The sequence below is a fragment of the Leguminivora glycinivorella genome, chromosome 6 (assembly GCF_023078275.1).
Source record: "Leguminivora glycinivorella isolate SPB_JAAS2020 chromosome 6, LegGlyc_1.1, whole genome shotgun sequence".
Taxonomy (NCBI): Eukaryota; Metazoa; Arthropoda; class Insecta; order Lepidoptera; family Tortricidae; genus Leguminivora; species Leguminivora glycinivorella.
Window position 1 is genome coordinate 25,156,709 of NC_062976.1, and position 13,885 is coordinate 25,170,593.

At 36.2% G+C, this 13,885-nt stretch overlaps 1 protein-coding gene and 1 non-coding gene across 2 annotated transcripts in view; both read right to left on the minus strand.

Annotated features, from left to right (window-relative positions):
• LOC125226809 (nephrin) overlaps positions 1-13,885 on the minus strand; it is a 790,592-nt gene that overhangs the window by 636,793 nt on the left and 139,914 nt on the right. Inside the window, exon 2 of the mRNA XM_048130914.1 lies at positions 2,960-3,095. Coding sequence (XP_047986871.1) covers positions 2,960-3,095 — 136 coding nt within the window. The remainder of the gene's footprint in view (positions 1-2,959; positions 3,096-13,885) is intronic.
• On the minus strand, positions 7,675-7,748 carry Trnas-cga. Its single transcript has one exon. It is a non-coding gene; the product is annotated as a tRNA-Ser (tRNA).

Here is a 13,885-nt window from a genome sequence, read left to right on the forward strand (position 1 = left end):
GCTATTTAAAAATCATTAAGAACTAATAATCAGTATGTCCCATTTATTAGCAACACTGTTTACACAATACTGCAACTAAACAACAAAGTGCCACAGAGCTCGCTTACTCATTTTAGGCCATCGAGTAAACTTGAGCAAAGCTTCCTTCCTCATTGGTACCGAAGTTTACCCGGCTGCTCTCCGAGCTTACAACCCTTAGCGTGTTCTGGGGTTGTATTCTTACTAGCTAGCAAGTAGTGGTGAAAGGTCGGCTAGTAACGAGTTCAGTGGTCATGTGAGGATAACGTTTCACTGTAACAGCAAACCTGCTTTGAAGAAAGGAGATGGGATTAAAGACTTTATTACTCAAAAAGAACAAAAGTTCACTTACAATGAGCTTAAGATATAAACAATTTTCTTAATATTTATAGTTTTATCCAGCTAGTCTTTGATACTTGAAATTAGAACTTTCCAAAATGCTTCTTTCAAATTCAATGGCCGCCTGGTCACACAATATACCTGACAGTAGTCTTAGTTGTTAAATAGGTAGTTGCTCTTTTGAATTTAATTAAATTTAATTGTCAACAAGTTCGGAGGTCGCAGGTTCGAACCCTGGCTCGCACCAATGAGTTTTTCGGAATTTATGTGCGAAATGTCATTTGATATTTGCCAGTCGCTTTTCGGTGAAGGAAAACATCGTGAGGAAACCGGACTAATTCCAATAAGGTCTAGTTTACCCTTCGGGTTGGAAGGTCAGATGGCAGTCGCTTTCGTAAAAACTAGTGCCTACGCCAAATCTTGGGATTAGTTATCAAAGCTGACCCCAGGCTCCCATGAGCCGTGGCAAATGCCGGGATAATGCAAGGAGGATGAGGATTGTCAACAAGTCTACTTTGATGATGATTTTTTTAATGGCTTGACCATTTTGCCAAAGCCAGTATAGTTCGAGCAGGGATGTAACGGAGCTCTGCTTCCGCTTCCGTTTCTGCGGAACTTCCGTTTTGTTTTACACATCCGCTTCTGTTCCGGTTCTGTTATTTTTCAAACGGAAGTTATAGCGGATGTCGGAACCTAGCGCGACGGTGGGACATGAGCGGCGTACATCAAAGACCAACAGGTCTATACCTGTCATTCGCTCATCTCTCCGCTTGCCACGTGCTGCGATACTAAACATCAATCGCTTCATTCCATTGCGCGCCAATATTTGTCCTGTCCACCTAGTTAGTAGCGAGTGAACAACTATTCAGTGGTGCAGGGCTTATCTACGATCCCCTTAGAAGCAAACTGCCGGGAGATAAAGCTGCTAAGCTTTTGTTTATTAAATACAGTTTACTTCTTTTATAATCACTCCATTTAATTTAAAATTTTAATTGTGTACTAACAATTACGTACACATATAATTTTTACTGGTTAGTTTTGGATTGTATTATATATACTACCTACGAGTAAGTTTTCTTTTCGTTTCTAAAACCTTTTACGGCATAATAAAGGTTTAAAAGGATTCTTATGTGATTTTTAGTGATTACCTAAACAACTAAACATCTTAAAGTTCAAGGTGATTTAAATTTTTGGATTGTAATGAATGATATACTTAAGATAAAATATCAGGTAACTTTTCTTTTCGTTTTTAAAACCTAGGTGGGCCTAAAGGCTGATTACAAACTGCTAATTACAGACTGAACAGTAAACACCTAAAAGTTCTAGGTAATTTAAGTAGTTTTGGTTTATGTTATACCTATGTGGTATTTTTTCATTTCGTTTTTAACATCTATAACTTCCGCTTCTGGTTCCGGTTCCGCTTCTGCTTCCGTTAAACTAAATTCAAAACTTCCGCTTCCGCTTCCGGTTCCGTTAAAACCACATCCGTTACATCCCTGAGTTCGAGTATATTAGTACTGATGCCGTGACTTACCATGCAATTGTAACAACACTCCTGTTTAACGTTTACAATGTAGAAATAACCTGATTTCCCTTTGTTTAGACCTATTACAACTGACAAGCACTAAAAGGACTTTGTTAAACACTTAAATTTACTGCTTGAGGGCCACTTGCACCAACGAAAATGGAGAGTTAACCCGAGGGTTAACCCATCATTTTGTATGGAATTTGACAGATGACAGCCCACTAACACCGGGTTAAACGTTAGGTGCAAGTGGACCTTAAAGAATCTAGAAAGCTAAAGTGCAATTTTGTTGTAAAATAAAACTTTATTTACCTCTAGACAGTTCAATGTAAATTGCAAGATACATACTTGACCTGATGTGGCTTGACTTTTATCTAATCGTTGTTTTCTATTAGACTCTGTTTGGACTCTATCAGTTATAATTTTTATCTATTTATATTTAGTCAGACGATGTGAATCATAGGAAGAAAACGTACCTAGTTTTAGGTCATCATTCTGCGCTTATCCCAGTCACTTGGGGTCGGAGCAGCATGTCTTTCTCATCCATACATCTCTATCATCCGTCATCTCATCATTAAACTTCGCTTCATATCATGTCTCACACAGTTCATCCACCTCTTCCTCGGTTTTCCTCTCCCGTTACTTCCTTCCACATTCATTCGTAATACCTTTCTCGACATTACTTCCATCTCTCCGCATTACATGTCCATACCATGCCGTTGATTCGTTATTCGTTAGATCCTGACAGTCTTGAGAAGGCGTTGATCGTCGGACCAGTGGAGGGTCATCGTAAAAGAGCCGGATTACCCACGTGCTGGTTCAGCACAATCATGAAGGTCACACGCGTTGGGCTCCAGGGATCCTTTAGGAAGGCAAAAGATCGGCCTGAGTGGAGAGCACTGCAACGTACAGCGACTTATGGTGGTCACGACCCTCAGTCATGAGGTTTCGACGTAGAAGAAGAAGAAGATTAATTGAATATGCGCGGTGCGCGCCCCTTAATTTCTTGTCTCGGTACTTATCTTACTGTCTCAGCTACTGCTACATAACACTATTAGACATTACAACTGCACTGACCTGTACAGCGGGATGCCAGCGTCGTCCCGGAACCAAAACACCATGTAGACCTTATCATTGGCCGCCGTGCCCAGGTCACAGGGGAATTGTGCCACCATGCCCTCCACAGCTTGAACGTCCACTGTTCGCACGCCCGCTGAAACAAAAAAATGTATGAGAAATCGTTTTCTACGAACAAAATTTTGAGCGAGTCTTTTTGAATATTGATTGACACCAACACGATTTTCACTAGACCCTACTACACTAGTATGGGTAGACCCATGACCAGGAACATAATGTTATGTTTGAAACGTCGGGCCAAATATAAATGTAAGTGTTCACGATTTACTCTTTTACTGCGTAATATACAGTAATATCCATGTATTTAAGTTATAATACTTTACTTATCAAATGTCTTTACTGTTTTATTCATTGGATTAGGTATACAAATAGGTTGTTTGTGCACATTATCAAAAGTAAAGTTATTCATAACAAAATAAACTGAACAATAAAATTTCAAGATTATTCAGAGCCACGCTTACAGCTAAATTTTATCTCGGTCAATTAATGCAAAAATAACTATTTAGACTACGTTTGTCTATGTTATTAATATTAATCTCTTTAAATACTTTGAGAGCCCATTTAGACGGTTCAAAAACGTCCCCCTATTTGGCATACCTACCTTTCATTGTCCGAAACGATTTTCGCATAACAGACTTCGCATGATCGCTTTTCGACGAATGTTAATTGAACAGTGAATTATGCCAAGAATAATTCTTAATTATGAAATTATGCCAAAAGAAGTGGAACCTGCAGTTTTTTTTTATTATAAAAACGTGCATCCAATTTTTATTAGATTGCGGTATTTGTTGCACTGAATTGTACATCCGCAAGTAATTGTAGTATCATGATTTTTAATTTGCACACCGTGTTCTAAAGAGGCCCTAAAACTGTAAGTATTAAAAAAGGTTAAATATATATAACATATTATTTCTATTCGTGATTTGGACGACACGATCAATCAAACACAGCTGAGTTTCTCTGTAAGAAAAGATTTATTGTATCATTATACAAGTATTTAGGTTATTCACAACAGTACGAGTTGAACAGTAACAAAAGTAAACTTTACCTGTAAGAAAAGAAACGACATTTAATGTTATTAATCACGATATCGATTCTCAAATCACTATTCAGCTATTTCAGCTAATAAAGTATTAATTATTTATTGCTTTCTTATGAGCTATGACATCAACATGACATGACAGCTTTTATGGTTTTTAATCTACCACAGACTATGCAATCTGTGTATGCTGCGACCTGCCAATGACTCCCGACGCGCGGGATAATTAAAATGAAAGAAAATTATATTTTTCTTTACATATATTAAATTACTAGCCTTTGCCCGCGGCTCCGCTCGCGTTAAATTCGAAAATTTCGAAATGCTCCATACAAAATTCCACTTCCAGCCCCTAATTTTAAGGAAGTGGGGGAGTAGAAAGAGACAAAAAGTAGCCTATGTCAACTATCTTCACTTAAAAAATTACGTCAATTCGTCGCTCCGTTTTGCCGTGAAAGATGGACAAACAAACAAACACACTCACATTTACAATAAGGTACAGCGGGTCAAATCTCGACTGGGAGGCAATTGTAACTAATCATTTTTTTTCCATTATTACACTATGATGTTGAGTTCTACGTGCATCCACTGAACACGCCTACCATATATAACCGGTGGACACTCTATTTAATAATGCAAACATTGTAAAACATGGAAAAAATGGACCAGTTACATTTGTTCCCAGTCGAGATTTGCCCCGCTGTACATTATTAACTAGTATGGATGTAAGAGTCCATTAAGTTAAAGTGCACTCTTAAAGCAAAACTTGGTCGAGAAACTGTTACAAAAGATATAAAATTGGAGAGGATAAATGATCGGACAGTTCGGACACCTTATACGACTTGCCGCGACTTCGGTATTTGTCAGAGGAATACGAGTTTTACGGATACTTTCGAGCACTTTGCACTTTTGCAGTCAAGTGTGCATAAAGCTACGGTCCAGGTGAAACATTGTTCTATTTAAACCTATGGACACTTTATAGTTTTAAGCTTTAAGCAGACATTGAAACAAATAACGGTACCCATAAGAGAGCAGTTAACCTTGGGGCATTTTTGTTGTGCGGTTTTGTTATGTTAAATTATTTATAAGGTCAGTTGGGGTAAGAGAAACATACTTTATTTAAGATAAAATGTAAAATCATGTAATTTGCTTCTAAGACGTTCATTCATTTTGATGATAATTGGATAATATTGCTGTAATACTCAGCTTATCTGTACATTTTTTTTAATAAACTGCATGCACTGCATAAGGCTCAAATCATCAACTAAGTACCACTGCGCAGAACAGTTTCTCTTTCCCGGTTTTTGGGGTAAGTGAAACTGGTTCCATTTTACGTGCTAATTTGACGTATTATGAAATAGTTTACGCTTAAATATCTTAAGTATAGTTAAGTTAATCCAAAATAATATTTAACATATTCGTATAAGGTTTAATTTTGGAACTAGAGTGACATTACCGAAAACGGGGCAAGAGAAACATATGGGATGTAGTCAGACGTGTAAAACAGTTGGTTCGAAATAGTTCAATAGTTTTTTTTTTAATTATAGATACAAGTGTGGGAAAGAGGATGTACGAAACGAATGGAGCTAAAAAGTAGTAGGTAGTTTCAAGTTCATTAATTGCAACACAACCGAAAGGGATGTTTTAAATTGACACAGGTTACGAATTTCCACTACGCACGTGTATTGTACGACGTTTTCAGTAGGTACAGAATACACATAGACCTTTATTAATGTTTCGACAAACATAAAGTACAATTTCTCGCACTAGTGTGATAAATTACGCACTAATGTGCACTGAAAGATTATTCTGGAAAAGCAGAAATCAATATTTAATTTTTTGGACAACAACATATAAAACAAAAAGAAATATTTTTAACCACACCAACTGGTAAAGGCTTACTAGTGAAAAATAAAATAAATAAATAAATTACTATTCTACAACTTCTTATAAGAACGAGACTATAAATGTTTGTAACTCCTGATACCGGGAAAGAGAGACATATGATTCACTTTCCCGGTGTTACCAGTTTCTCTTTCCCCACTCGGTATCTTACAGGTGACGTTTTTTTAAGCCATCATAACAGTAACAAATTGACGAAAATTTTAAGAAATGTGGTTATGCGGATAAAGTAAAAACTGTTATATTGCACTACCTTGAAAATCAGCCTCTGAGCACTTGTATTTATTATTTTATCGCCGCATGAAAAACCTCCTGCCAGCTCGAGTTCAAACAAGAAGCCAACGAATTTTTTTGTTGCACCCTCAACTGTCACATATGTGATCTACCCTCATCTGTGTTAGATAATTGGAATTAGTCTATGTATAGTGCTTTACTGACACAGTAACCACTTGACTGCATCGCATAGTTTTTAGTTTATAGCATATAGATTCTCTTTCCCCATAGATTCACTTACCCCAACTGACCTTACTAATATCTAAATCGTATTGAATTTGTTTAAAATCTGACTGTCAATTGTTATAAAAATTGTTACTAAATAAAAATAAAGTCGTAGGGCAACACATACCAACTTGACAGCTAAGGGCAATAACAGCTGCTTTTGCGGGTCTTATGCAACCTCGCTGGTATTTATAGCGGAAAGTTTTGAGTGATTCACGGTTATTTTTATTAGAATTATATAGACCTTAATTGCTTTTTTTACTTTTGTAGAGCTCCAGATATTTCGATGCAGTTACAGTCAGCAGCAGAAGTTCCGTAGCGGGCAAGGTGTTCAGAATGAACTTGACACGATCTTATTTTTAAGACAATAAGAGCGTGTTAGGATCATTGTGAACACCTTGCCCGCTAAGGAACTTCTGCTGCTGACTGTACATGCTTCGTGATTACTGAGTTTTTCGTTTTCTACGCAGTTTCATTCATCATAATCACGCAGTTTTCCGTGATTCATGAAATCTAATAATTATCGTTATTTTTCTATATTTAAATAAATAATTAATGCATGTAAAACTCAGAAATTATACACCATGAAATTAGAGACACACAAGCAAGGGTAGATTATAATTTTATTTTATTTTTTCCACAGTAACTTTTCATAATGATCGATAAAAATCTATTAAATTAGATACTATAAAACGAAAGTAAGAGAAAATTGTAACTAAATGTTCTTGCAAGAAATTTCTCTACTAATAAAGACCGAAGCTTTCAAACCGAAAATATTTTAAAAGAAACATACATTATATTGTTAATAATATCCTTGTATCACCAACCAACTGTTTCATAAACACGAATCCGGAACAATATGAAGATTAATCCATCTCGAAATAAAAGCATCGCAAGCCTTTATTGAGATGAGTGATGAGGACAGGTGCACTCATTAGCCTCTCTCCCCTCGAGAGGTATTAAACCAGCTTATATGGATATACTGATACTTATTTGTCAATAAATGTACACTGGAAGCACCACTCCCTTTTTCGGGGCTAACCATGAACACCAAAGATCGAATATTAGTATTCTTTGATGTAGGCAACAAAGCAAACTATTTTATCATATATTATTTGATTTGTTTTTTTTTTATTTTTTAAGTAGTAACACTACTATATATAAATTATAAACTGAAATAGATACCATACACTAAAGAAAAAGCGATCAAGCCCACTGGTGGCGAAGCCGGGAATCGAACCCGGGTCTCCAGCTATCGCGGCTGACGTGTTCGACCGCTACACCACCTCGACCGCCGAGGTGCCCGTCGAAATTTCTCTAGTGTATGTTATCTCTGAAGGCTAGGCGCCTTTGACCAACTCTAAGTGCGAGCAATTTGTGGTTTTTTCTTTCTAAGTCACTTTTATTACGCCGCGACGCAAAAGGTTCGATGTTCGCAGTAGGCCCCTGGTGTATGTGTAACGCTTTCATCCCATCAGATCGGTGTGGCTTGCATACATAGTGTCTAACTGAACCCGGATTTTTATTATAAGCCTAGAATTTGGTGGTTTTGCTTTACGACTGAAAGTGGAACATGCGTTATGTTTCTTGACTTTAAAATTTTTGTCGGACAGTAAATAACAGGAAACACAATTTATTTAGGCAATTTTACCCGTGTGGTGGCGAGTTAAGAATTTCATCACCCGTAAGAATTTCTTCCCGTGAGTATCGTAGAAGTCAACCTGAGGGATATGGGTTAAATTGTGGCGTAGGCTCTCGCCTCTCGGCTGGCAGCCTGTCATTGCAATATCACAATTTCGTTTTCTTTCAACCCCTGTTTGCCAAGAGTGGCACTAAAACTTGAGTAGTTCATGTGCTCTGCCTACCCCTTTATGGGATACGGGCGAGATTGTTTTTTTTTTATTATTATAAATGGGCTTACTCTTGGCCACAGACTAGCCAAAGGCAAAGACGTGGCCTACGATGAATTGAGCTCGCCCAGAAGATGCCTGTTCACTCTTGATTTGAAGGTTACCGGGTTATATGAGCTCGGAAATATAGCCGCCGGCATGTACAATTTCAGCGTAGCTGATGAAACGTCTAATTTAGTTTAAATGTATTTTATTCGTTTAAATATTTATTTATTTCATTGCAACGGTAAACTAAATAATAACCTGGTATGTTTTTCTTAGACATGGACGTAATACGCATTACCTTAAAGTACGTGAGAAAATAATATCTTACGTATACCATTTTAAATAGCTGCAAATACAACAGTCCATTTCAATATTTACATCGTTCCATATAAATATCCTTCGACGCTGTCACATGATATCCTAAAGCTTGATGACAGAATATTGCCGAGACATTTGAACCGCAGACTATTGCTCACTCACGGACCGGTCCATCATTCACTCACTCACTTACTCACTCGCGAATGGGAGCTTAAGTTTGATTGCACTCTGCGTGGAGCGCTCAGTCAACACCGGAACTTTTGCCGATAGTGGATAAGGAATGTTATATTACTTAAGTGACTGTACTGAATTTTTTTTATACTACGTCGGTGACAAACAAGCATACGGTCCGCCTAATGGAAAGCGGTCACCTATGGCCATATCTACCTAGCCTATGGACGCCTGCAACTCAAAGAGTGGTAGGTACATGCGCGTTGCCAACCCATTAGAAACTTGTACACTCCCTTTTGCTGTGTTAAGTATAAGTACACAGCAAAAGGGAGTGTACATTGTACAAGCTCTAAGGAGGGTTCGGGTTGCCGACGACTCAAAGGACAATAGACGGAACAAATTAGTTCTGTAAGTTCTCCTGTCCACCGCACCCTCGTTGAGCTCTGGCAGCCTTACTCACCGGCAGGAACACAACACTATGATTAGGGTCTAGTGCTATTTGGCTGCGGTCTTCTGTAACGCGGAGGTACTTCCGCAGTTGGGCTCTGCTCTAGATTCGAGCGAGACGATATCCGCTGTGCTGTGTCCCACAAAGCGGAATATCATTCGATATACCCTACCTCCTACAAAAATTTTGAATGCTTCAATATTTTGTAGTGAAAAATACTGTTTGTCGAAGACAAACGCTTGTCAAACTAATAACACAAAAATAGGACAAAGTTTTTATATGTACCGAAAATTTCGCTGCACCTCACTGTTCAATATTTCTGATGTTGATAGTGTACTGTAGGTGGACAGTCTTCTCGTTTGCCATCGACATTGTAAAATAGTACATTACTACAGAGGCCGGGACAAAGGGGGTTGCCGGCCGAAGACATATAGACATATGGATAGGTCTGAGGCGGGCAACCCCATTTCCCGCCGAGGTATGTGTAGTGCTTTTCTCAAACATGGTATGAAATAAATAAAGTCTACTGAAAATAGTAACTTTGGATGGCTGTATCTCCTAAACGGTGCGTCGTAGCGCAAAAATAATCGAATTTTCGTTCCCTTTTGACACCCCGTATACGCTTATAAAAAAACAAAAAGTTAAAAAAAAATTAAAAAAAAAAAACAAAAAAAATTTTTTTTTGTATGAAAACGTACCCAAAATCAAATATTGTCTAGGGCCCGTACCAGTTGCAGTCGGCACGTCTATAAAGCCCCATAAAGTGTTTTTTTTTTTAATTGGCTAAATACCTAGATGTTATGTCACAATTATCTGTGTTTGGAAATTAAAAAAGAGGACTTTGCCGGCCTTGGCCTGCAAGGTTTGTATGAAATTCCATTATCTATCAATCGTCCTAGCCGCACCTGCAACGTCATACTTCGCTGCCAATTATAAGGCACATAACATCAATATTTCATACCATGTTTGAGAAAAGAATATACTTAACGTATAGGATTTAAAAAAAATCTTTTGTCTGTAACCACTATGTATACAGGTTAAAAACTTAGATCTAGCCTAATATAGGTTAAGAGAGAGATAAACAAGCACCAATAAATTCCATCAAAAATGTTAAAATTGTATAAGGTAACAAAAAATGATTAATTGTATATTTTATGTCCAGCCAATCTTATGGATCTAAATCATATAATTTTGTGTACAATGCGATTATTTTGTAGAACATTTAAGTATGACTGTTAGAGGTGAATAGTTCATAGTATTAAAAGTTTTATAAAGGTATCCATACTAAAATTATAAATGGGAAAGTGTGTGTGTCTGTTTGTTTGTCCGTCTTTCACGGCAAAACGGAGCGACGAATTGACGTGATTTTTTAGTGGAGATAGTTGAAGGGCCACTTTTTGTCTCTTTCTAACGCGAGCAAAGCCGCGGGCAAAAACTAGTATTTATATAAATTAAAATTGTATAAATTAAGATAAAAAAACTATAATATGATTTGTTATGTATATAGTTTGTAGCTGCGCTCTCTCGAAAGGGTCTCCACGGAAGACCAGCGTCGGGTTCCTTCAGGGTCCCTTGACTTGACATGAAGCTGAGTGGAGACCTTTTCAGTTACGCTTAAATACAATAATCTTTATTTTAGTGTTATTAGTTAATTTTAAATTAAGAAGTTTTGAATAAAGTTCTTCTATTCTATTCTATTCTATTCTATTCTATTCTATTCTATTCTATTCTATTCTATTCTATTCTATTCTATTCTATTCTATTCTATTCTATTCTATTCTATTCTATTCTATTCTATTCTATTCTATTCTATTCTATTCTATTCTATTCTATTCTATTCTATTCTATTCTATTCTATTCTATTCTATTCTATTCTATTCTATTCTATTCTATTCTATTCTATTCTATTCTATTCTATTCTATTCTATTCTATTCTATTCTATTCTATTCTATTCTATTCTATTCTATTCTATTCTATTCTATTCTATTCTATTCTATTCTATTCTATTCTATTCTATTCTATTCTATTCTATTCTATTCTATTCTATTCTATTCTATTCTATTCTATTCTATTCTATTCTATTCTATTCTATTCTATTCTATTCTATTCTATTCTATTCTATTCTTTTCTATTCTATTCTATTCTATTCTATTCTTTTCTATTCTATTCTATTCTATTCTATTCTATTCTATTCTATTCTATTCTATTCTATTCTATTCTATTCTATTCTATTCTATTCTATTCTATTCTATTCTATTCTATTCTATTCTATTCTATTCTATTCTATTCTATTCTATTCTATTCAATCACACTCTTGCTTCTCAACGAACCAAACTTTCACCCAAGACGCACTGATCAAATCGGAACTACTTCAGTATTCACCAACTCCGGCACAGCGTACGTGTTTATAATTTATTTCAATATCAACACAACGCTACTATCAAAACTTATTAATTCATACAACTGAATAGTAACTCGTCCCGTGCTTGCTAAAGGACTATATCTCAAAGAAACACTTTTTCGATAAATCGCGTGTATGAATGAATGAATGAATGAAATCATTTATTCACGATGAACATAGAGTAAAAATCTTAATCACTCAGTTATTTAAAATTAAACTTTAAATGTTTGACACATGTTTGTGCGTGAATAAATTAGCTCTCATTAGGTTAATCACGATTGTTATCTTTGTGCTTAGTTTGTTCCCGAAAATATACTGTTTTGATCTAGTGTTACATGATGACATTTCATTAACATTACGTTTCCCAAAACTTTTCTGCAGGTTGTGTCATGGGTCACATTTTCCTATTTAATTCAAAAATAAACTGATTATCATAAATTATATCGGGATACTTGGATTTGTGTCAGTATTACAGGAAAGGCGTTTTTGTGAAGTGTGACATTTTTTGTGAAGATATGACCATAGGCATCTTATAGAAAGGCTTTAAAGGAGACTTTTTTCATTCTTTCCGAATTAATGTCGTAATTTAAATAATGCTGTTCCCGAATGTGCAAAAATCTAAAAAATCAAAAATTTTGAGATATGGCCGTTTAACAGGCTTGGGGCGAACTATCCAAGGTCTCTTGAGGTTCAGAAACAATACAGTACACGGGGCTATTACCATGGTAACGAGCTGAGCAAGTTCGGGAGGAAGTTACGGCTCTTGCCGAAGTTGGACAATAATAAGTGCCGTTATTAGGTTTGGATTTTGGAACTGTTGTGGATTTGCGTAAGTGATTGGAGACTATAGTTTGGAGGGTTATTTAGGAAGTTGTAAAGCGTGGAAAGTTTTGAGACTACTTTATGTATTTTGAGTTTATTGGTAGTTTAATAAAGCATTTTATAATATATAGCCGTTATACTGAAACTTTACTTCGCCTTTGTACTGAAACTTTTTATTTTAAATAACGTGTTGTATTCTTTTCTTGTACAATAAAGTGTTTACTTACTTACTTAAAGTACGTATTAGATTTTTCAAGCCCAACTATTTATACAACGCATTTCAGGCCACTTGGAGAGGAATTATCTGTTACGATGGATGGAAATAAATAAATGGGTGAAAATAAATAAAATAAAATATCAAAATATCTGATATTTTGCTATGCCTTGGTGATATGATATCATAAACAATATACAAAAAAATAGGGGTTGCTTTCTGTATAAAATTTCCTTTTTTTTTCGTTATTACATGAAATATCTAGACTCAAAATAAATAAGTGTTTTCCCAACTCTAAACATTGTTTTTAAGATAACTGGTAGAAAAAAAAAAACAAAGAAAACGTACCAAAACATTGAGGGTTTCATAAGTTTTGTGACACTACAGATAGGTTATTGATTAACAGCAACTGTGTAAGGCCTTTGGCTTACATTTTATATATAAATAATTAAACATTTCAAAATTAATTCGAACTCTGGCATTTTTTTCTCTGCTTTTCACTCCTAAGAATTATTACAACCAATTTAAAAACACAAATTAAAATATTAAATACACAAATTAAATAATCCATGGGAATAGGGAAAGTGACTGTAGTTTTTTTATATACCATGCACGAAATAAAGTATCATATAATTATAATACAAACTAAGACAGAAGATATTTTTGCAATACATGACATTTGATATTTGCCAGTCGCTTTTCGGTGAAGGAAAACATCGTGAGGAAACCGGACTAATTCCAATAAGGCATAGTTACACTTCGGGTTGGAAGGTCGGATGGCAGTCGCTTTCGTAAAACTAGTGTCTATGCCAAATCTTGGATTAGTTGTCAGAGCGGACCCCAGGCTCCCATAAGCCGTGGCGAATGCCGGGATAACGCAAAGAGGACGATGATGGATAGAGTAGCGCGCGCCACGCCGCCGCCACGCCGCCTGGGGCGCGTCTTACGTCCTTTCTATACAAAATGTACTGAGGAGACGTTTTTTGAATTACATTCAGGCGGCGTGGCGGAGACGTCCCTTCCGCGGCGCGAGACACGCGACGCCTAAGTGGGGACGCTGCCTAACTGAGTTGACCGTGACGTCACTCAATTCGATTTCATATAAATTCTATATTAGCAAGGTTCAAATTCGTTTTGACAGTTCTTAAATAAAAAGAAGC